Here is a 21,509-nt window from a genome sequence, read left to right as displayed (position 1 = left end):
TCCATGATATCACAGAAACTCGACTATTATCGCAAAAAAAGAATTTTCATTTCGCACGGGTTGTATCTAGAATATCCTAGGAAATCGCAGGATGTTCTAAGATAAATATCGTGAGGTATTCAAGGATATTACAGAAGGTCTTGGAATATCCCGGTTTCATTTCGCTCGGGATCAACTGATCACAGGGACAGTATGCTAGTGTTTGTGATGCAGCCCTGATATGATATAAAGATATTTGTCATAGACATAAAGGATTTGATATACAGCTTCAAATAAAAATACTTCTCTTTAATGTTCTAGTGTCCTGTATAGGATTTAGGGTGGAGCATTCATCTCATATCCAATTGAACAAGCAATACTACAACATTTGTGTTTTATACAGTAGCTTTGCATTTACATATATTTAGCCAGGTGTGTGTACATCATCTTTATTATTAGACATAAATTTTCTGCTTTTTGCATGATATCTATGTCAGGGCACACCCCCTTGACAATTCATGGCTATGTGCTCCAGAAATCTAAATCTGAAATAGACAGCAAGCCAAGTTAGGACCTTCTATCAAATAATAGCCCCTCTCCATATGCCCAGGTTCCTAAAATGTGTATATTTATTTTTATAAAATACTTTTCATCATAATGCATTAATATCTCGGTTTATGTATATGTTGAATATACTAAATTGGTGTGTTATTTCTGTAATTCATGACACTTCTTACCTATACAACTATTTTGTGTAACTATTTAATAACAAAGGAAACATAAATTTTCCTAACCATGCAGTTTATTTTTCCATAATTGTGAAAATATTTACAAAAGATGAAACAATAAACAATCTATACAATAAGAGTTTTCTGACTCCTATATTTTGAAAAAAAGGAACAGGGCCCCATACCCCTAACTCTCCTGCTTGGAATTGGGAGTTCCATCCAATATTAGGAAAATGCAAATAATCAAATAAAAATATGATTTGATGCATCCTTGAAAATATAATCTTACATTCCCATGGCTCTCATAATTTGGATTAGCCTTCTCTTTACATCTTACTTCCCTTGAGACTGCCTCCAGTAGAATACCAATTGACTAGGACATATTTTGTAATGCACTGTGATCTGTGTCATCAGTGTCGGTTCATATATGATACAATGTGAGGATGACTATAGGCATGCTGCCTGCTAATCAACTCAAACAACAAGTAGTTTTTTTTTAATGTGTTCATGCTTTTATTTACACTGAATTACACTGTATATTTTGGGAAAATCTTCAGGTACAGTGCTTACATACTCACTCCCTTCATGATATTGTAAACTGCAAAGATGTCTCTGCATGTAAAGCACACTTGATCATGCCTAATATAGGTATTTACAATAAACAAATATAAACATTTGTACTAGTATTTGTTCAGTAGTTTTTGAGGAGATGCAGAATTGGAACTTGGGCGCCAAACTTTGTGCACTTGGATAGGTCTGTGATTGAAACTTAAATAGGTCAAAGGTAAAGTGACATCAACACCACCATTACCATCTTCATATTCACCACCATATATATGACAACACCACCACTAGCCTCTTTATATTCACCACCATCTACATCAACACCACCATAACCATCTTCATATTCACCACCATCTATATCAACACCACCATAACCATCTTCATATTCACCACCATCTATATCAACACCACCACTACCATCTTCACATTCACCACCGTCTACATCAACACCACCACTAGCCTCTTTATATTCACCACCATCTACATCAACACCACCATAACCATCTTCATATTCACCACCATCTACATCAACATCAACACTACCATCTTCACATTCACCACCATCTACATCAACACCACCACTAGCCTCTTCATATTCACCACCATCTACATCAACACCACCACTAGCCTCTTCATATTCACCACCATCTACATCAACACCACCACTACCATCTTCACATTCACCACCATCTACACCAACACCCCATTACTATCTTCATATTCACCACCATCTATATCAACACCACCACTAGCCTCTTCATATTCACCACCATCTATATCAACACCACCACTAGCCTCTTCATATTCAGCACCATCTATATCAATACCACCACTACCATCTTCATATTCACCACCATCTACATCAACACCACCATAACCATCTTCACATTCACCACCATCTATATCAACACCACCACTACCATCTTCACATTCACCACCATCTACATCAACACCTCCATCTCCATATTCACCACCATCTACATCAACACCACCACTACCATCTTCATATTCATCTCCATCTATATCAACACCTCCATCTCCATATTCACTACCATCTACATCAACACCACCACTACCATCTTCACATTTACCACCATCTACAACAACACCCCATTACTATCTTCATATTCACCACCATCTATATCAACACCACCACTAGCCTCTTCATATTCACCGCCATCTATATCAATACCACAACTACCATCTTCATATTCACCACCATCTATATCAACACCACCACTACCATCTTCACATTAACCACCTTCTATATCAACACCACCACTACCATCTTCATATATTCCCCACCATCTATATCAACACCACCACTACTTTCTTCATATATTCACCACCATCCACATCATCAACACCACCATTACCATCTTCATATTCATCTCCATCTATATCAACAACTATATCAACACCACCACTACCCTCTTCATATTCAGCACCATCTATATCAACACCTCCATCTTCATATTCCCCCTAATATATATGACAACACCACCACTAGCCTCTTTATATTCACCACCATCTACATCAACACCACCATAACCATCTTCATATTCACCACCATCTACATCAACACCACCATAACCATCTTCATATTCACCACCATCTATATCAACACCACCACTTCCATCTTCATATTCACCACCATCTACATCAACACCACCATAACCATCTTCATATTCACCACCATCTATATCAATACCACCACTACCATCTTCATATTCACCACCATCTACATCAACACCACCATAACCATCTTCATATTCACCACCATCTATATCAACACCACCATAACCATCTTCATATTCACCACCATCTATATCAACACCACCACTACCATCTTCACATTCACCACCGTCTACATCAACACCACCACTAGCCTCTTTATATTCACCACCATCTACATCAACACCACCATAACCATCTTCATATTCACCACCATCTACATCAACATCAACACTACCATCTTCACATTCACCACCATCTACATCAACACCACCACTACCATCTTCACATTCACCACCGTCTACATCAACACCACCACTACCATCTTCACATTCACCACCTTCTATATCAACACCACCACTACCATCTTCATATATTCCCCACCATCTATATCAACATCACCACTACCATCTTCATATATTTACCACCATCCACATCATCAACACCACCATTACCATCTTCATATTCATCTCCATCTATATCAACAAAACCATGACCATCTCCATATTCACCACCATCTACATGAACACCATATACCATCAGACCAAATCTGTGGCCTAAAGCACAAAAGAATAACTAAGTAAAACTGTACTTACCCTATCAAGGGGAGACAGAAGGGAGCTCATATAATAGCAGGTGGCATTCCAAGGAATTCAAGTAATTGAGACAAAAAGAGTTTGTAAAAATGTAAAATACAAAGTAATTCAGTTCAGAGTCCTTTATACTAATGACATAACTAATGAATAAACATGGTGACAGCCATGATGATGAAGAGAATGTTTGTGATGCAAACAACGACAATGACAACAACAAGGACAACGACAACAACAACAACAACAATGACAAGGACAACAACAACAACAAGGACAAGAATAACAACAACAATGACAAGAACAACAACAATGACAAGAACAAGAACAAGACAATGACAATGACAATGACAACAATGAGGACGATGATGATGATGATGATGATGATAATTATTCAGCTATTATTGAATCCTAAATACTGACAGCCTTGCCAGCGAGCATTTCCAGAACTGTATGCAGTGCAAACTGGATGGACTGTGTGGGCAAGTCGGTTTGAAGCCAGCTAGACTGAGCATTATGAAAAGTTTAATGCTGTTCTAGAGAATGGAGAGAAAGGCAGGAATTTTTTTAATTAGGAAAACAAAACTGTAAACTAGTTTTGATAACCCTCAATTTGCTTGCATTTAATAGTGTTTTTACGTTAATTGTTTCAGCCTCAACAGATTGGACCGGGTGTAACATGCAGTCCTTCAAATTTGCCATATTTTTATCTTTATCATCTTTATCATTTTTTATTATTTATCATTATAATCATTATTATTATTACTATTATTATTTATCATTTTCATCATTATGTTCCGAGAAAGTATTTCCGAGATTGCGAGAGTGCGGTTTCCGGTCAATAGTGCGGAACCGCACAGGGCGCACTTTACCGAAAACACACTCAAGCCTTGTACACCATTTGAATTCGCACAAAGAAATAAAAAAAATAACCGTAAATACATTTGCCCATTGCTGGGTTAGAAGAACATGTGCTGAGCAAAGGTCAAATATAGATAACCTTATAAGACAGGCGCGTACACAGGGGGGGGGGGCAGGGTGCGTGCGCACCCCCCTCCTTGGAGCCAAAAAGTGGGTCATTCCATATTAAGGAATCTTCAAATCCTATGATTTATCCATATGATACCTATGACCGCGCACCCCCCCTCAGCCAATCCTGGGTACGCGCCTGTAAGATAATCTCGCGAAGATCCACCATGACTTCAAGTGATGAAGTTGAGCCAAGAGATGAGTGTATCGTCAATTCGTGTTTGTTTGATCTCCTACCTCAAAAAACTAAATATCTTCTTATTCCACTTACCTACCTCCTTGTGACAAATCAAGCAGTTGTCCGTTTTTTCGCGACCTTTATAGGATTAGATAAGTATTCAAAGTATTAAAACGAGAGGATTCCAAGGAAAAAAACTCTCTCGTCTTACATTCCCGCGCCATAAATAGTCACGTGAACTTACCGACTACCACTACTGAGGGAGGGAAGGGAAGAAAATATATTTCTTTGTTTCTTGTTTCTAAACATGCGAAATTATTTTTCTGGAATCTTTGAACCCTTTCTTTATCTCTTTTGAAAATGGATATACCTAGCAAGATAATTCCCTTTGTACTTTTATAAAGAAATTCTCGTAATTTACGCTTATCTACTGGGGGAGGGGTGGGGAGGAGTTTGTATTTGCATGTCAAAACAAATTACCAACATCACAATGACTGCGCTATCGCTAATACTACAGTAGAAAAACTCCTCTGTAATGTTTTAATTGCAACACGGCATCAGCGAATTCTTAAACGTTTTCTTTTAGACTTTCCACGATAAAGGCTTTTATAGTATTATCATTTTAGTGAACTTAGCCTTGGGAGATGATGATAAGACATCGATATTTTAGCGGGAAATGCAAAGACAACATGGACTGTTAGTTAAAATTCGACGAGAGAGAACAGAGAACTCTTAAGAGAAGTCTCAACCAGGTAATTTTAGTTTTTATACTCTAAGGAATTGGACTAATGATTATTATTATTATTTATTTCATTGCAGGTCTGAGAATAGCAAAGATGAAAAAAGCGCGGGCACTTTCCTCAAGTCACAATAACGAGCAAAACCCAAATACGTTCATAAAATTCTGAATTGTGCTTCTGGAGGTGGTGGAGAGGCATCATTAAGCCTCAAAGCCCGTAATTCGGCTTCTTTCTCAAAGAAACGAGTGAGAAAAAACCGCCGCTAACTTGCAGAACAGCCAAATAGCGCGGGCCGAGCCTTCGAAGCAGATTCCATAGGTGTCAGGTGGACTTAAAAGAAACAAAAATCAAAGCTAGGGACCTTAAAAAATGTGTAGGATGAATTTCAGTTTTGATATCGTCCCCATTCTGACACTTAGGTTTTTTTGGAAACATATTGTAAAGCTATGGGTAACCGCAAAGATCACTAATTACCCACAATGCAATGCAAAAGACCTGATCACATCACAGAAAGTAATACTCAACAGTCCATGAGCTTGCCGGTAACGCTGCTCGTGACAACAAGAAAACGAGGATAATCCCGCGTCACCTACAGCTTGCCGTAAGAAACGACGAGGAGCTGAATAGGTTATTGCATGGTGTTACCATTGCGCAGGGCGGGGTCCTACCAAACATCCAAGCATCTCTTCTCCCGAAGAAGACCGAGAAAAAGAGCAAGTGAGCAGTCAGGACTCGGCTGCTGAAAAACAAACGGTTCTTTTAGGAACCACCACATCGCACAAAAGTTCAAAGACCACATCATCACTCAAAATACTTTTTTTTATCGCAAAATACCCCATGTATTTTTATTCGATACCCTTATTCTAGAAGATGCCCTTAAACCACATAAACAGCACGTATTCGGTGACAAAACTTTAAGCGGCACGGGCGGTTACTTTGGCGGTGTTACTTAGAAAACGGCGAGCTACGCACCGAGCGATTATTCTCTACTAGCGCGCGCACGCACACACACCTAAACAAAATCTTACTCTCTTATGGTGACCATAAAAATAAGCGCACAAACTTTGAAATTCTCTAAATGTGAGTCAATCCCGTACGAATGATACGAAGAGTTTAAAACAAATTATGAGAAGTCATACCACTCGCGAATTAGGCTTGTTTTGTAAACAAGCGCCAACTCTAAGGAGGCGTCAATAAAATGCATGAGTAAAATTATGTAAAATGTCAGAGGAACGGCCGAGTTCCATATATGCTAGGAATGTGCCATAGAAATGCCACCTAAACACGGGAAAGGGAATTGTCGTTTGAGACAATGAGATGCAGACTGATATTGGACTTTTGATCATGTGGTGGCTCTTAAAAGAGCCGTTTGTAATTTATGAGCTTGGGTGTGTCTAAGCCCGTTCTCCTCGGATTCTGCGGGCGAGCTGTATATCTTTCGGCATGATCGTTACTCGTTTTGCGTGAATAGCGCAGAGATTGGTGTCTTCAAATAAACCAACAAGGTAGGCCTCACTAGCTTCTTGTAGAGCCATAACGGCCGAGCTCTGGAATCTCAGATCGGTCTTGAAATCTTGTGCGATTTCTCGAACTAGACGCTGGAAAGGAAGCTTTCTGATCAACAGCTCGGTAGATTTCTGGTATCGGCGGATCTCACGGAGAGCGACTGTGCCAGGTCTGTAACGGTGAGGTTTCTTCACTCCTCCAGTAGCTGGCGCGCTTTTACGAGCTGCCTTGGTCGCAAGCTGCTTTCTTGGAGCCTTGCCTCCAGTTGATTTTCGAGCCGTTTGCTTAGTGCGAGCCATTTTTTGTTACAATATGTTACAAGGTGTTACAATGGAGCAATCGTTAGATGGAAACCGTGTCGCTTTCTAGAGCTATTTATACCGAGCGCGGGGCTGAGGCGGATCGAAAACACGGAATGCATATTTCATGACCTAAAAACTAACGATTGGTTGAGTTGTCTAGCCTTTTGTCTCATAGCTTAAGATTTCGGCACCGTACGTTTCCTTAGAGGTCGGCTGATTGCTATTATAAACTATTGCAACAAAGTAGGGAATCACATCATTTGCTCATTCAAGCACAAGTGAACATTTCTCACTCATTCATCAAACAGCAGAAAAAAAAAAACATGTCTGGTCGTGGTAAAGGCGGTAAAGGTCTTGGCAAGGGTGGAGCAAAGAGACATCGAAAGATCCTGCGTGATAATATCCAGGGTATAACCAAACCTGCAATTCGCCGACTTGCTCGTCGTGGCGGTGTGAAGCGTATCTCCGGTCTTATCTATGAGGAGACCCGTGGTGTCCTCAAGGTTTTCCTTGAAAATGTCATCCGAGATGCTGTAACTTACACAGAGCATGCCAAAAGAAAGACCGTCACAGCGATGGACGTCGTGTACGCCCTGAAGCGCCAAGGGCGCACTCTGTACGGCTTCGGTGGCTAAGCGACTTCTCTTCCAAGAGTTCAAAACAAAACACAAACGGTTCTTTTAGGAACCACCACATATGACAAGAGTCATGTCCCAATGCATCGATAATATCTCGTTATAAGAGAAACACTAGAAACGCTAAACTAAACAATCACTCGCGCACCAAACATACAACCACGCACAACTAACCAATACTTACATACCAACAAATAGGTAAAGAAACAAGCTAACAATAGGAGGCCTTTCGCAACAAATTTGTAGTTAAATGATTCTGCACAAACTCGCGTTAAGATAAAACTGTGTTTATATCGAATCTAAACATTATCATCTAATATAGAGTCTTAACTCGCGTAAAGATATAACCGTGTTTATTTCGAAGCTAGACATCATCATCAATATAGAGTCTAGTGGCGGTTGCATTTCTTGTTTATGCTTGACAATAACGATGCTATTCCTTAAGCGACTTTTATATTTTTTTTTCTATCGACGAATCAAAAATCTGCTTTTCGGTGTTTTGCGTATGCGCGTACTCTTTCGGTTGAGGTTGTTATTGTTTTTTTTTTATAGGGAGAGGTGCATGTTGACTCTAGATATGTAGTGTATATGTTTTTGTGTTGTTTGTTATGGGAGAGGCAGGGGATATTCGTTTTGTTATAGTCAGATTGCATGTGACTTGAACTTTTCTCTATGTGGTGGCTCCTAAAAGAGCCGTTTTATTGCTATAGAGCAATGAATCACTTGCTGCTGGTGTACTTAGTAACGGCTTTGGTCCCCTCGCTGACGGCGTGTTTGGCAAGCTCCCCTGGTAGTAGTAGGCGAATTGCAGTCTGAATCTCTCGCGAGCTGATTGTGGACTTCTTGTTGTAGTGCGCTAGTCGAGACGACTCTGCAGCGATGCGTTCGAATATATCGTTCACGAACGAATTCATGATGCCCATTGCTTTGCTGGAGATTCCTGTGTCGGGATGAACTTGCTTCAGAACTTTGTAAATGTAGATGGCGTAGCTCTCCTTGCGACGACCTTTGCGCTTCTTTTTGTCACCAGCTACGACGTTTTTCTTGCCTTTAGATGCTTCGGGTTTCTTACCAGATTTAGGAGGCATGATGTTTGTTAACAGGCCCGAGTGCTCAAATGAAACTTAATTTTCTGATTCTCAGAAAGAAATTGTAAATACTCGAGATGCGAGTACGCTTTTATTTACAACTCTATTGTTACTGACCGGATCGGAATGGAAGCCATCCCATTGGCTGTTTTTCGCTAATATGCAGATGCGGCTTGTCACCGCCCCGCGCACCGGCAAACGCGCTGTACACACAACAAAAGATCTATTGTTTACGCAATTTTACGTTTCGATCCGGCATGCAGAATAAATAGAAAGGCAAAGTCAGTACAGCTAAGTGATCTCATCACAACATTCAGACGTTAAATCAACTCAACCACTGTTTAGTTATATATAAATCGTCATGTCTGGCCGAGGCAAAGGTAAAGCTAAGGGCACCAAGTCCAAGACTCGCTCATCCCGTGCCGGACTTCAGTTCCCCGTCGGCCGTATCCATCGTCACCTCCGTAAGGGCAACTACGCTGAGAGAGTAGGCGCCGGTGCACCTGTATACCTTGCTGCAGTCCTAGAGTATCTGAGTGCTGAGATATTGGAGCTTGCCGGTAACGCTGCTCGTGACAACAAGAAAACGAGGATAATCCCGCGTCACCTACAGCTTGCCGTAAGAAACGACGAGGAGCTGAATAGGTTATTGCATGGTGTTACCATTGCGCAGGGCGGGGTCCTACCAAACATCCAAGCATCTCTTCTCCCGAAGAAGACCGAGAAAAAGAGCAAGTGAGCAGTCAGGACTCGGCTGCTGAAAAACAAACGGTTCTTTTAGGAACCACCACATCGCACAAAAGTTCAAAGACCACATCATCACTCAAAATACTTTTTTTTATCGCAAAATACCCCATGTATTTTTATTCGATACCCTTATTCTAGAAGATGCCCTTAAACCACATAAACAGCACGTATTCGGTGACAAAACTTTAAGCGGCACGGGCGGTTACTTTGGCGGTGTTACTTAGAAAACGGCGAGCTACGCACCGAGCGATTATTCTCTACTAGCGCGCGCACGCACACACACCTAAACAAAATCTTACTCTCTTATGGTGACCATAAAAATAAGCGCACAAACTTTGAAATTCTCTAAATGTGAGTCAATCCCGTACGAATGATACGAAGAGTTTAAAACAAATTATGAGAAGTCATACCACTCGCGAATTAGGCTTGTTTTGTAAACAAGCGCCAACTCTAAGGAGGCGTCAATAAAATGCATGAGTAAAATTATGTAAAATGTCAGAGGAACGGCCGAGTTCCATATATGCTAGGAATGTGCCATAGAAATGCCACCTAAACACGGGAAAGGGAATTGTCGTTTGAGACAATGAGATGCAGACTGATATTGGACTTTTGATCATGTGGTGGCTCTTAAAAGAGCCGTTTGTAATTTATGAGCTTGGGTGTGTCTAAGCCCGTTCTCCTCGGATTCTGCGGGCGAGCTGTATATCTTTCGGCATGATCGTTACTCGTTTTGCGTGAATAGCGCAGAGATTGGTGTCTTCAAATAAACCAACAAGGTAGGCCTCACTAGCTTCTTGTAGAGCCATAACGGCCGAGCTCTGGAATCTCAGATCGGTCTTGAAATCTTGTGCGATTTCTCGAACTAGACGCTGGAAAGGAAGCTTTCTGATCAACAGCTCGGTAGATTTCTGGTATCGGCGGATCTCACGGAGAGCGACTGTGCCAGGTCTGTAACGGTGAGGTTTCTTCACTCCTCCAGTAGCTGGCGCGCTTTTACGAGCTGCCTTGGTCGCAAGCTGCTTTCTTGGAGCCTTGCCTCCAGTTGATTTTCGAGCCGTTTGCTTAGTGCGAGCCATTTTTTGTTACAATATGTTACAAGGTGTTACAATGGAGCAATCGTTAGATGGAAACCGTGTCGCTTTCTAGAGCTATTTATACCGAGCGCGGGGCTGAGGCGGATCGAAAACACGGAATGCATATTTCATGACCTAAAAACTAACGATTGGTTGAGTTGTCTAGCCTTTTGTCTCATAGCTTAAGATTTCGGCACCGTACGTTTCCTTAGAGGTCGGCTGATTGCTATTATAAACTATTGCAACAAAGTAGGGAATCACATCATTTGCTCATTCAAGCACAAGTGAACATTTCTCACTCATTCATCAAACAGCAGAAAAAAAAAAACATGTCTGGTCGTGGTAAAGGCGGTAAAGGTCTTGGCAAGGGTGGAGCAAAGAGACATCGAAAGATCCTGCGTGATAATATCCAGGGTATAACCAAACCTGCAATTCGCCGACTTGCTCGTCGTGGCGGTGTGAAGCGTATCTCCGGTCTTATCTATGAGGAGACCCGTGGTGTCCTCAAGGTTTTCCTTGAAAATGTCATCCGAGATGCTGTAACTTACACAGAGCATGCCAAAAGAAAGACCGTCACAGCGATGGACGTCGTGTACGCCCTGAAGCGCCAAGGGCGCACTCTGTACGGCTTCGGTGGCTAAGCGACTTCTCTTCCAAGAGTTCAAAACAAAACACAAACGGTTCTTTTAGGAACCACCACATATGACAAGAGTCATGTCCCAATGCATCGATAATATCTCGTTATAAGAGAAACACTAGAAACGCTAAACTAAACAATCACTCGCGCACCAAACATACAACCACGCACAACTAACCAATACTTACATACCAACAAATAGGTAAAGAAACAAGCTAACAATAGGAGGCCTTTCGCAACAAATTTGTAGTTAAATGATTCTGCACAAACTCGCGTTAAGATAAAACTGTGTTTATATCGAATCTAAACATTATCATCTAATATAGAGTCTTAACTCGCGTAAAGATATAACCGTGTTTATTTCGAAGCTAGACATCATCATCAATATAGAGTCTAGTGGCGGTTGCATTTCTTGTTTATGCTTGACAATAACGATGCTATTCCTTAAGCGACTTTTATATTTTTTTTTCTATCGACGAATCAAAAATCTGCTTTTCGGTGTTTTGCGTATGCGCGTACTCTTTCGGTTGAGGTTGTTATTGTTTTTTTTTTATAGGGAGAGGTGCATGTTGACTCTAGATATGTAGTGTATATGTTTTTGTGTTGTTTGTTATGGGAGAGGCAGGGGATATTCGTTTTGTTATAGTCAGATTGCATGTGACTTGAACTTTTCTCTATGTGGTGGCTCCTAAAAGAGCCGTTTTATTGCTATAGAGCAATGAATCACTTGCTGCTGGTGTACTTAGTAACGGCTTTGGTCCCCTCGCTGACGGCGTGTTTGGCAAGCTCCCCTGGTAGTAGTAGGCGAATTGCAGTCTGAATCTCTCGCGAGCTGATTGTGGACTTCTTGTTGTAGTGCGCTAGTCGAGACGACTCTGCAGCGATGCGTTCGAATATATCGTTCACGAACGAATTCATGATGCCCATTGCTTTGCTGGAGATTCCTGTGTCGGGATGAACTTGCTTCAGAACTTTGTAAATGTAGATGGCGTAGCTCTCCTTGCGACGACCTTTGCGCTTCTTTTTGTCACCAGCTACGACGTTTTTCTTGCCTTTAGATGCTTCGGGTTTCTTACCAGATTTAGGAGGCATGATGTTTGTTAACAGGCCCGAGTGCTCAAATGAAACTTAATTTTCTGATTCTCAGAAAGAAATTGTAAATACTCGAGATGCGAGTACGCTTTTATTTACAACTCTATTGTTACTGACCGGATCGGAATGGAAGCCATCCCATTGGCTGTTTTTCGCTAATATGCAGATGCGGCTTGTCACCGCCCCGCGCACCGGCAAACGCGCTGTACACACAACAAAAGATCTATTGTTTACGCAATTTTACGTTTCGATCCGGCATGCAGAATAAATAGAAAGGCAAAGTCAGTACAGCTAAGTGATCTCATCACAACATTCAGACGTTAAATCAACTCAACCACTGTTTAGTTATATATAAATCGTCATGTCTGGCCGAGGCAAAGGTAAAGCTAAGGGCACCAAGTCCAAGACTCGCTCATCCCGTGCCGGACTTCAGTTCCCCGTCGGCCGTATCCATCGTCACCTCCGTAAGGGCAACTACGCTGAGAGAGTAGGCGCCGGTGCACCTGTATACCTTGCTGCAGTCCTAGAGTATCTGAGTGCTGAGATATTGGAGCTTGCCGGTAACGCTGCTCGTGACAACAAGAAAACGAGGATAATCCCGCGTCACCTACAGCTTGCCGTAAGAAACGACGAGGAGCTGAATAGGTTATTGCATGGTGTTACCATTGCGCAGGGCGGGGTCCTACCAAACATCCAAGCATCTCTTCTCCCGAAGAAGACCGAGAAAAAGAGCAAGTGAGCAGTCAGGACTCGGCTGCTGAAAAACAAACGGTTCTTTTAGGAACCACCACATCGCACAAAAGTTCAAAGACCACATCATCACTCAAAATACTTTTTTTTATCGCAAAATACCCCATGTATTTTTATTCGATACCCTTATTCTAGAAGATGCCCTTAAACCACATAAACAGCACGTATTCGGTGACAAAACTTTAAGCGGCACGGGCGGTTACTTTGGCGGTGTTACTTAGAAAACGGCGAGCTACGCACCGAGCGATTATTCTCTACTAGCGCGCGCACGCACACACACCTAAACAAAATCTTACTCTCTTATGGTGACCATAAAAATAAGCGCACAAACTTTGAAATTCTCTAAATGTGAGTCAATCCCGTACGAATGATACGAAGAGTTTAAAACAAATTATGAGAAGTCATACCACTCGCGAATTAGGCTTGTTTTGTAAACAAGCGCCAACTCTAAGGAGGCGTCAATAAAATGCATGAGTAAAATTATGTAAAATGTCAGAGGAACGGCCGAGTTCCATATATGCTAGGAATGTGCCATAGAAATGCCACCTAAACACGGGAAAGGGAATTGTCGTTTGAGACAATGAGATGCAGACTGATATTGGACTTTTGATCATGTGGTGGCTCTTAAAAGAGCCGTTTGTAATTTATGAGCTTGGGTGTGTCTAAGCCCGTTCTCCTCGGATTCTGCGGGCGAGCTGTATATCTTTCGGCATGATCGTTACTCGTTTTGCGTGAATAGCGCAGAGATTGGTGTCTTCAAATAAACCAACAAGGTAGGCCTCACTAGCTTCTTGTAGAGCCATAACGGCCGAGCTCTGGAATCTCAGATCGGTCTTGAAATCTTGTGCGATTTCTCGAACTAGACGCTGGAAAGGAAGCTTTCTGATCAACAGCTCGGTAGATTTCTGGTATCGGCGGATCTCACGGAGAGCGACTGTGCCAGGTCTGTAACGGTGAGGTTTCTTCACTCCTCCAGTAGCTGGCGCGCTTTTACGAGCTGCCTTGGTCGCAAGCTGCTTTCTTGGAGCCTTGCCTCCAGTTGATTTTCGAGCCGTTTGCTTAGTGCGAGCCATTTTTTGTTACAATATGTTACAAGGTGTTACAATGGAGCAATCGTTAGATGGAAACCGTGTCGCTTTCTAGAGCTATTTATACCGAGCGCGGGGCTGAGGCGGATCGAAAACACGGAATGCATATTTCATGACCTAAAAACTAACGATTGGTTGAGTTGTCTAGCCTTTTGTCTCATAGCTTAAGATTTCGGCACCGTACGTTTCCTTAGAGGTCGGCTGATTGCTATTATAAACTATTGCAACAAAGTAGGGAATCACATCATTTGCTCATTCAAGCACAAGTGAACATTTCTCACTCATTCATCAAACAGCAGAAAAAAAAAAACATGTCTGGTCGTGGTAAAGGCGGTAAAGGTCTTGGCAAGGGTGGAGCAAAGAGACATCGAAAGATCCTGCGTGATAATATCCAGGGTATAACCAAACCTGCAATTCGCCGACTTGCTCGTCGTGGCGGTGTGAAGCGTATCTCCGGTCTTATCTATGAGGAGACCCGTGGTGTCCTCAAGGTTTTCCTTGAAAATGTCATCCGAGATGCTGTAACTTACACAGAGCATGCCAAAAGAAAGACCGTCACAGCGATGGACGTCGTGTACGCCCTGAAGCGCCAAGGGCGCACTCTGTACGGCTTCGGTGGCTAAGCGACTTCTCTTCCAAGAGTTCAAAACAAAACACAAACGGTTCTTTTAGGAACCACCACATATGACAAGAGTCATGTCCCAATGCATCGATAATATCTCGTTATAAGAGAAACACTAGAAACGCTAAACTAAACAATCACTCGCGCACCAAACATACAACCACGCACAACTAACCAATACTTACATACCAACAAATAGGTAAAGAAACAAGCTAACAATAGGAGGCCTTTCGCAACAAATTTGTAGTTAAATGATTCTGCACAAACTCGCGTTAAGATAAAACTGTGTTTATATCGAATCTAAACATTATCATCTAATATAGAGTCTTAACTCGCGTAAAGATATAACCGTGTTTATTTCGAAGCTAGACATCATCATCAATATAGAGTCTAGTGGCGGTTGCATTTCTTGTTTATGCTTGACAATAACGATGCTATTCCTTAAGCGACTTTTATATTTTTTTTTCTATCGACGAATCAAAAATCTGCTTTTCGGTGTTTTGCGTATGCGCGTACTCTTTCGGTTGAGGTTGTTATTGTTTTTTTTTTATAGGGAGAGGTGCATGTTGACTCTAGATATGTAGTGTATATGTTTTTGTGTTGTTTGTTATGGGAGAGGCAGGGGATATTCGTTTTGTTATAGTCAGATTGCATGTGACTTGAACTTTTCTCTATGTGGTGGCTCCTAAAAGAGCCGTTTTATTGCTATAGAGCAATGAATCACTTGCTGCTGGTGTACTTAGTAACGGCTTTGGTCCCCTCGCTGACGGCGTGTTTGGCAAGCTCCCCTGGTAGTAGTAGGCGAATTGCAGTCTGAATCTCTCGCGAGCTGATTGTGGACTTCTTGTTGTAGTGCGCTAGTCGAGACGACTCTGCAGCGATGCGTTCGAATATATCGTTCACGAACGAATTCATGATGCCCATTGCTTTGCTGGAGATTCCTGTGTCGGGATGAACTTGCTTCAGAACTTTGTAAATGTAGATGGCGTAGCTCTCCTTGCGACGACCTTTGCGCTTCTTTTTGTCACCAGCTACGACGTTTTTCTTGCCTTTAGATGCTTCGGGTTTCTTACCAGATTTAGGAGGCATGATGTTTGTTAACAGGCCCGAGTGCTCAAATGAAACTTAATTTTCTGATTCTCAGAAAGAAATTGTAAATACTCGAGATGCGAGTACGCTTTTATTTACAACTCTATTGTTACTGACCGGATCGGAATGGAAGCCATCCCATTGGCTGTTTTTCGCTAATATGCAGATGCGGCTTGTCACCGCCCCGCGCACCGGCAAACGCGCTGTACACACAACAAAAGATCTATTGTTTACGCAATTTTACGTTTCGATCCGGCATGCAGAATAAATAGAAAGGCAAAGTCAGTACAGCTAAGTGATCTCATCACAACATTCAGACGTTAAATCAACTCAACCACTGTTTAGTTATATATAAATCGTCATGTCTGGCCGAGGCAAAGGTAAAGCTAAGGGCACCAAGTCCAAGACTCGCTCATCCCGTGCCGGACTTCAGTTCCCCGTCGGCCGTATCCATCGTCACCTCCGTAAGGGCAACTACGCTGAGAGAGTAGGCGCCGGTGCACCTGTATACCTTGCTGCAGTCCTAGAGTATCTGAGTGCTGAGATATTGGAGCTTGCCGGTAACGCTGCTCGTGACAACAAGAAAACGAGGATAATCCCGCGTCACCTACAGCTTGCCGTAAGAAACGACGAGGAGCTGAATAGGTTATTGCATGGTGTTACCATTGCGCAGGGCGGGGTCCTACCAAACATCCAAGCATCTCTTCTCCCGAAGAAGACCGAGAAAAAGAGCAAGTGAGCAGTCAGGACTCGGCTGCTGAAAAACAAACGGTTCTTTTAGGAACCACCACATCGCACAAAAGTTCAAAGACCACATCATCACTCAAAATACTTTTTTTTATCGCAAAATACCCCATGTATTTTTATTCGATACCCTTATTCTAGAAGATGCCCTTAAACCACATAAACAGCACGTATTCGGTGACAAAACTTTAAGCGGCACGGGCGGTTACTTTGGCGGTGTTACTTAGAAAACGGCGAGCTACGCACCGAGCGATTATTCTCTACTAGCGCGCGCACGCACACACACCTAAACAAAATCTTACTCTCTTATGGTGACCATAAAAATAAGCGCACAAACTTTGAAATTCTCTAAATGTGAGTCAATCCCGTACGAATGATACGAAGAGTTTAAAACAAATTATGAGAAGTCATACCACTCGCGAATTAGGCTTGTTTTGTAAACAAGCGCCAACTCTAAGGAGGCGTCAATAAAATGCATGAGTAAAATTATGTAAAATGTCAGAGGAACGGCCGAGTTCCATATATGCTAGGAATGTGCCATAGAAATGCCACCTAAACACGGGAAAGGGAATTGTCGTTTGAGACAATGAGATGCAGACTGATATTGGACTTTTGATCATGTGGTGGCTCTTAAAAGAGCCGTTTGTAATTTATGAGCTTGGGTGTGTCTAAGCCCGTTCTCCTCGGATTCTGCGGGCGAGCTGTATATCTTTCGGCATGATCGTTACTCGTTTTGCGTGAATAGCGCAGAGATTGGTGTCTTCAAATAAACCAACAAGGTAGGCCTCACTAGCTTCTTGTAGAGCCATAACGGCCGAGCTCTGGAATCTCAGATCGGTCTTGAAATCTTGTGCGATTTCTCGAACTAGACGCTGGAAAGGAAGCTTTCTGATCAACAGCTCGGTAGATTTCTGGTATCGGCGGATCTCACGGAGAGCGACTGTGCCAGGTCTGTAACGGTGAGGTTTCTTCACTCCTCCAGTAGCTGGCGCGCTTTTACGAGCTGCCTTGGTCGCAAGCTGCTTTCTTGGAGCCTTGCCTCCAGTTGATTTTCGAGCCGTTTGCTTAGTGCGAGCCATTTTTTGTTACAATATGTTACAAGGTGTTACAATGGAGCAATCGTTAGATGGAAACCGTGTCGCTTTCTAGAGCTATTTATACCGAGCGCGGGGCTGAGGCGGATCGAAAACACGGAATGCATATTTCATGACCTAAAAACTAACGATTGGTTGAGTTGTCTAGCCTTTTGTCTCATAGCTTAAGATTTCGGCACCGTACGTTTCCTTAGAGGTCGGCTGATTGCTATTATAAACTATTGCAACAAAGTAGGGAATCACATCATTTGCTCATTCAAGCACAAGTGAACATTTCTCACTCATTCATCAAACAGCAGAAAAAAAAAAACATGTCTGGTCGTGGTAAAGGCGGTAAAGGTCTTGGCAAGGGTGGAGCAAAGAGACATCGAAAGATCCTGCGTGATAATATCCAGGGTATAACCAAACCTGCAATTCGCCGACTTGCTCGTCGTGGCGGTGTGAAGCGTATCTCCGGTCTTATCTATGAGGAGACCCGTGGTGTCCTCAAGGTTTTCCTTGAAAATGTCATCCGAGATGCTGTAACTTACACAGAGCATGCCAAAAGAAAGACCGTCACAGCGATGGACGTCGTGTACGCCCTGAAGCGCCAAGGGCGCACTCTGTACGGCTTCGGTGGCTAAGCGACTTCTCTTCCAAGAGTTCAAAACAAAACACAAACGGTTCTTTTAGGAACCACCACATATGACAAGAGTCATGTCCCAATGCATCGATAATATCTCGTTATAAGAGAAACACTAGAAACGCTAAACTAAACAATCACTCGCGCACCAAACATACAACCACGCACAACTAACCAATACTTACATACCAACAAATAGGTAAAGAAACAAGCTAACAATAGGAGGCCTTTCGCAACAAATTTGTAGTTAAATGATTCTGCACAAACTCGCGTTAAGATAAAACTGTGTTTATATCGAATCTAAACATTATCATCTAATATAGAGTCTTAACTCGCGTAAAGATATAACCGTGTTTATTTCGAAGCTAGACATCATCATCAATATAGAGTCTAGTGGCGGTTGCATTTCTTGTTTATGCTTGACAATAACGATGCTATTCCTTAAGCGACTTTTATATTTTTTTTTCTATCGACGAATCAAAAATCTGCTTTTCGGTGTTTTGCGTATGCGCGTACTCTTTCGGTTGAGGTTGTTATTGTTTTTTTTTTATAGGGAGAGGTGCATGTTGACTCTAGATATGTAGTGTATATGTTTTTGTGTTGTTTGTTATGGGAGAGGCAGGGGATATTCGTTTTGTTATAGTCAGATTGCATGTGACTTGAACTTTTCTCTATGTGGTGGCTCCTAAAAGAGCCGTTTTATTGCTATAGAGCAATGAATCACTTGCTGCTGGTGTACTTAGTAACGGCTTTGGTCCCCTCGCTGACGGCGTGTTTGGCAAGCTCCCCTGGTAGTAGTAGGCGAATTGCAGTCTGAATCTCTCGCGAGCTGATTGTGGACTTCTTGTTGTAGTGCGCTAGTCGAGACGACTCTGCAGCGATGCGTTCGAATATATCGTTCACGAACGAATTCATGATGCCCATTGCTTTGCTGGAGATTCCTGTGTCGGGATGAACTTGCTTCAGAACTTTGTAAATGTAGATGGCGTAGCTCTCCTTGCGACGACCTTTGCGCTTCTTTTTGTCACCAGCTACGACGTTTTTCTTGCCTTTAGATGCTTCGGGTTTCTTACCAGATTTAGGAGGCATGATGTTTGTTAACAGGCCCGAGTGCTCAAATGAAACTTAATTTTCTGATTCTCAGAAAGAAATTGTAAATACTCGAGATGCGAGTACGCTTTTATTTACAACTCTATTGTTACTGACCGGATCGGAATGGAAGCCATCCCATTGGCTGTTTTTCGCTAATATGCAGATGCGGCTTGTCACCGCCCCGCGCACCGGCAAACGCGCTGTACACACAACAAAAGATCTATTGTTTACGCAATTTTACGTTTCGATCCGGCATGCAGAATAAATAGAAAGGCAAAGTCAGTACAGCTAAGTGATCTCATCACAACATTCAGACGTTAAATCAACTCAACCACTGTTTAGTTATATATAAATCGTCATGTCTGGCCGAGGCAAAGGTAAAGCTAAGGGCACCAAGTCCAAGACTCGCTCATCCCGTGCCGGACTTCAGTTCCCCGTCGGCCGTATCCATCGTCACCTCCGTAAGGGCAACTACGCTGAGAGAGTAGGCGCCGGTGCACCTGTATACCTTGCTGCAGTCCTAGAGTATCTGAGTGCTGAGATATTGGAGCTTGCCGGTAACGCTGCTCGTGACAACAAGAAAACGAGGATAATCCCGCGTCACCTACAGCTTGCCGTAAGAAACGACGAGGAGCTGAATAGGTTATTGCATGGTGTTACCATTGCGCAGGGCGGGGTCCTACCAAACATCCAAGCATCTCTTCTCCCGAAGAAGACCGAGAAAAAGAGCAAGTGAGCAGTCAGGACTCGGCTGCTGAAAAACAAACGGTTCTTTTAGGAACCACCACATCGCACAAAAGTTCAAAGACCACATCATCACTCAAAATACTTTTTTTTATCGCAAAATACCCCATGTATTTTTATTCGATACCCTTATTCTAGAAGATGCCCTTAAACCACATAAACAGCACGTATTCGGTGACAAAACTTTAAGCGGCACGGGCGGTTACTTTGGCGGTGTTACTTAGAAAACGGCGAGCTACGCACCGAGCGATTATTCTCTACTAGCGCGCGCACGCACACACACCTAAACAAAATCTTACTCTCTTATGGTGACCATAAAAATAAGCGCACAAACTTTGAAATTCTCTAAATGTGAGTCAATCCCGTACGAATGATACGAAGAGTTTAAAACAAATTATGAGAAGTCATACCACTCGCGAATTAGGCTTGTTTTGTAAACAAGCGCCAACTCTAAGGAGGCGTCAATAAAATGCATGAGTAAAATTATGTAAAATGTCAGAGGAACGGCCGAGTTCCATATATGCTAGGAATGTGCCATAGAAATGCCACCTAAACACGGGAAAGGGAATTGTCGTTTGAGACAATGAGATGCAGACTGATATTGGACTTTTGATCATGTGGTGGCTCTTAAAAGAGCCGTTTGTAATTTATGAGCTTGGGTGTGTCTAAGCCCGTTCTCCTCGGATTCTGCGGGCGAGCTGTATATCTTTCGGCATGATCGTTACTCGTTTTGCGTGAATAGCGCAGAGATTGGTGTCTTCAAATAAACCAACAAGGTAGGCCTCACTAGCTTCTTGTAGAGCCATAACGGCCGAGCTCTGGAATCTCAGATCGGTCTTGAAATCTTGTGCGATTTCTCGAACTAGACGCTGGAAAGGAAGCTTTCTGATCAACAGCTCGGTAGATTTCTGGTATCGGCGGATCTCACGGAGAGCGACTGTGCCAGGTCTGTAACGGTGAGGTTTCTTCACTCCTCCAGTAGCTGGCGCGCTTTTACGAGCTGCCTTGGTCGCAAGCTGCTTTCTTGGAGCCTTGCCTCCAG

At 42.6% G+C, this 21,509-nt stretch overlaps 17 protein-coding genes across 17 annotated transcripts; 8 read left to right on the top strand and 9 right to left on the bottom strand.

Moving 5' to 3' along the window:
• Nucleotides 1-1,485: 1,485 nt before the first annotated feature.
• LOC125557520 (glycine-rich cell wall structural protein 1.8-like) lies at nucleotides 1,486-4,036 on the bottom strand. The gene is made up of 6 exons (XM_048720161.1): nucleotides 4,015-4,036; nucleotides 3,431-3,562; nucleotides 2,807-3,345; nucleotides 2,618-2,753; nucleotides 2,039-2,368; nucleotides 1,486-1,961 (listed from the first exon to the last, which is right to left on the bottom strand). The coding sequence occupies exons 1-6, from the start codon at nucleotides 4,034-4,036 to the stop codon at nucleotides 1,486-1,488; spliced, it is 1,635 nt and encodes a 544-aa protein (XP_048576118.1).
• Nucleotides 4,037-6,491: 2,455 nt separating this feature from the next.
• On the bottom strand, nucleotides 6,492-7,502 carry LOC5525076 (histone H3). The gene is made up of 2 exons (XM_048719531.1): nucleotides 6,948-7,502; nucleotides 6,492-6,704 (listed from the first exon to the last, which is right to left on the bottom strand). Exons 1-2 carry the CDS (start codon nucleotides 7,345-7,347, stop codon nucleotides 6,676-6,678), a joined length of 429 nt encoding a protein of 142 aa, XP_048575488.1. The 5' UTR covers nucleotides 7,348-7,502; the 3' UTR covers nucleotides 6,492-6,675.
• A 171-nt stretch (nucleotides 7,503-7,673) lies between these two features.
• On the top strand, nucleotides 7,674-7,985 carry LOC125557519 (histone H4). Its single transcript, XM_048720160.1, has one exon. It carries the CDS (start codon nucleotides 7,674-7,676, stop codon nucleotides 7,983-7,985), a length of 312 nt encoding a protein of 103 aa, XP_048576117.1.
• A 719-nt stretch (nucleotides 7,986-8,704) lies between these two features.
• Nucleotides 8,705-9,073, bottom strand: LOC125557518 (late histone H2B.L4-like). Its single transcript, XM_048720159.1, has one exon. The coding sequence runs from the start codon at nucleotides 9,071-9,073 to the stop codon at nucleotides 8,705-8,707; it is 369 nt and encodes a 122-aa protein (XP_048576116.1).
• Nucleotides 9,074-9,434: 361 nt separating this feature from the next.
• On the top strand, nucleotides 9,435-9,812 carry LOC125557516 (histone H2A-like). The gene has a single exon (XM_048720158.1). The coding sequence runs from the start codon at nucleotides 9,435-9,437 to the stop codon at nucleotides 9,810-9,812; it is 378 nt and encodes a 125-aa protein (XP_048576115.1).
• A 228-nt stretch (nucleotides 9,813-10,040) lies between these two features.
• LOC125557148 (histone H3-like) lies at nucleotides 10,041-11,051 on the bottom strand. Its single transcript, XM_048719500.1, has 2 exons — nucleotides 10,497-11,051; nucleotides 10,041-10,253 (listed from the first exon to the last, which is right to left on the bottom strand). Exons 1-2 carry the CDS (start codon nucleotides 10,894-10,896, stop codon nucleotides 10,225-10,227), a joined length of 429 nt encoding a protein of 142 aa, XP_048575457.1. The 5' UTR covers nucleotides 10,897-11,051; the 3' UTR covers nucleotides 10,041-10,224.
• Nucleotides 11,052-11,222: 171 nt separating this feature from the next.
• On the top strand, nucleotides 11,223-11,534 carry LOC125557515 (histone H4). The gene has a single exon (XM_048720157.1). It carries the CDS (start codon nucleotides 11,223-11,225, stop codon nucleotides 11,532-11,534), a length of 312 nt encoding a protein of 103 aa, XP_048576114.1.
• Nucleotides 11,535-12,253: 719 nt separating this feature from the next.
• On the bottom strand, nucleotides 12,254-12,622 carry LOC125557514 (late histone H2B.L4-like). Its single transcript, XM_048720156.1, has one exon. It carries the CDS (start codon nucleotides 12,620-12,622, stop codon nucleotides 12,254-12,256), a length of 369 nt encoding a protein of 122 aa, XP_048576113.1.
• A 361-nt stretch (nucleotides 12,623-12,983) lies between these two features.
• Nucleotides 12,984-13,361, top strand: LOC125557512 (histone H2A-like). The gene has a single exon (XM_048720155.1). It carries the CDS (start codon nucleotides 12,984-12,986, stop codon nucleotides 13,359-13,361), a length of 378 nt encoding a protein of 125 aa, XP_048576112.1.
• A 228-nt stretch (nucleotides 13,362-13,589) lies between these two features.
• On the bottom strand, nucleotides 13,590-14,600 carry LOC125557147 (histone H3-like). Its single transcript, XM_048719499.1, has 2 exons — nucleotides 14,046-14,600; nucleotides 13,590-13,802 (listed from the first exon to the last, which is right to left on the bottom strand). The coding sequence occupies exons 1-2, from the start codon at nucleotides 14,443-14,445 to the stop codon at nucleotides 13,774-13,776; spliced, it is 429 nt and encodes a 142-aa protein (XP_048575456.1). The 5' UTR covers nucleotides 14,446-14,600; the 3' UTR covers nucleotides 13,590-13,773.
• Nucleotides 14,601-14,771: 171 nt separating this feature from the next.
• On the top strand, nucleotides 14,772-15,083 carry LOC125557511 (histone H4). Its single transcript, XM_048720154.1, has one exon. It carries the CDS (start codon nucleotides 14,772-14,774, stop codon nucleotides 15,081-15,083), a length of 312 nt encoding a protein of 103 aa, XP_048576111.1.
• A 719-nt stretch (nucleotides 15,084-15,802) lies between these two features.
• On the bottom strand, nucleotides 15,803-16,171 carry LOC125557510 (late histone H2B.L4-like). The gene has a single exon (XM_048720153.1). It carries the CDS (start codon nucleotides 16,169-16,171, stop codon nucleotides 15,803-15,805), a length of 369 nt encoding a protein of 122 aa, XP_048576110.1.
• Nucleotides 16,172-16,532: 361 nt separating this feature from the next.
• Nucleotides 16,533-16,910, top strand: LOC125557509 (histone H2A-like). The gene has a single exon (XM_048720152.1). The coding sequence runs from the start codon at nucleotides 16,533-16,535 to the stop codon at nucleotides 16,908-16,910; it is 378 nt and encodes a 125-aa protein (XP_048576109.1).
• Nucleotides 16,911-17,138: 228 nt separating this feature from the next.
• On the bottom strand, nucleotides 17,139-18,149 carry LOC125557168 (histone H3-like). The gene is made up of 2 exons (XM_048719530.1): nucleotides 17,595-18,149; nucleotides 17,139-17,351 (listed from the first exon to the last, which is right to left on the bottom strand). Exons 1-2 carry the CDS (start codon nucleotides 17,992-17,994, stop codon nucleotides 17,323-17,325), a joined length of 429 nt encoding a protein of 142 aa, XP_048575487.1. The 5' UTR covers nucleotides 17,995-18,149; the 3' UTR covers nucleotides 17,139-17,322.
• A 171-nt stretch (nucleotides 18,150-18,320) lies between these two features.
• LOC125557508 (histone H4) lies at nucleotides 18,321-18,632 on the top strand. The gene has a single exon (XM_048720151.1). It carries the CDS (start codon nucleotides 18,321-18,323, stop codon nucleotides 18,630-18,632), a length of 312 nt encoding a protein of 103 aa, XP_048576108.1.
• A 719-nt stretch (nucleotides 18,633-19,351) lies between these two features.
• Nucleotides 19,352-19,720, bottom strand: LOC125557507 (late histone H2B.L4-like). The gene has a single exon (XM_048720150.1). It carries the CDS (start codon nucleotides 19,718-19,720, stop codon nucleotides 19,352-19,354), a length of 369 nt encoding a protein of 122 aa, XP_048576107.1.
• A 361-nt stretch (nucleotides 19,721-20,081) lies between these two features.
• LOC125557505 (histone H2A-like) lies at nucleotides 20,082-20,459 on the top strand. Its single transcript, XM_048720149.1, has one exon. It carries the CDS (start codon nucleotides 20,082-20,084, stop codon nucleotides 20,457-20,459), a length of 378 nt encoding a protein of 125 aa, XP_048576106.1.
• The last annotated feature ends 1,050 nt before the right edge of the window (nucleotides 20,460-21,509 follow it).

This window comes from Nematostella vectensis, chromosome 12 (assembly GCF_932526225.1).
Source record: "Nematostella vectensis chromosome 12, jaNemVect1.1, whole genome shotgun sequence".
Lineage (NCBI taxonomy): Eukaryota > Metazoa > Cnidaria > Anthozoa > Actiniaria > Edwardsiidae > Nematostella > Nematostella vectensis.
This window is presented reverse-complemented; position numbering and strand designations above follow the sequence as displayed.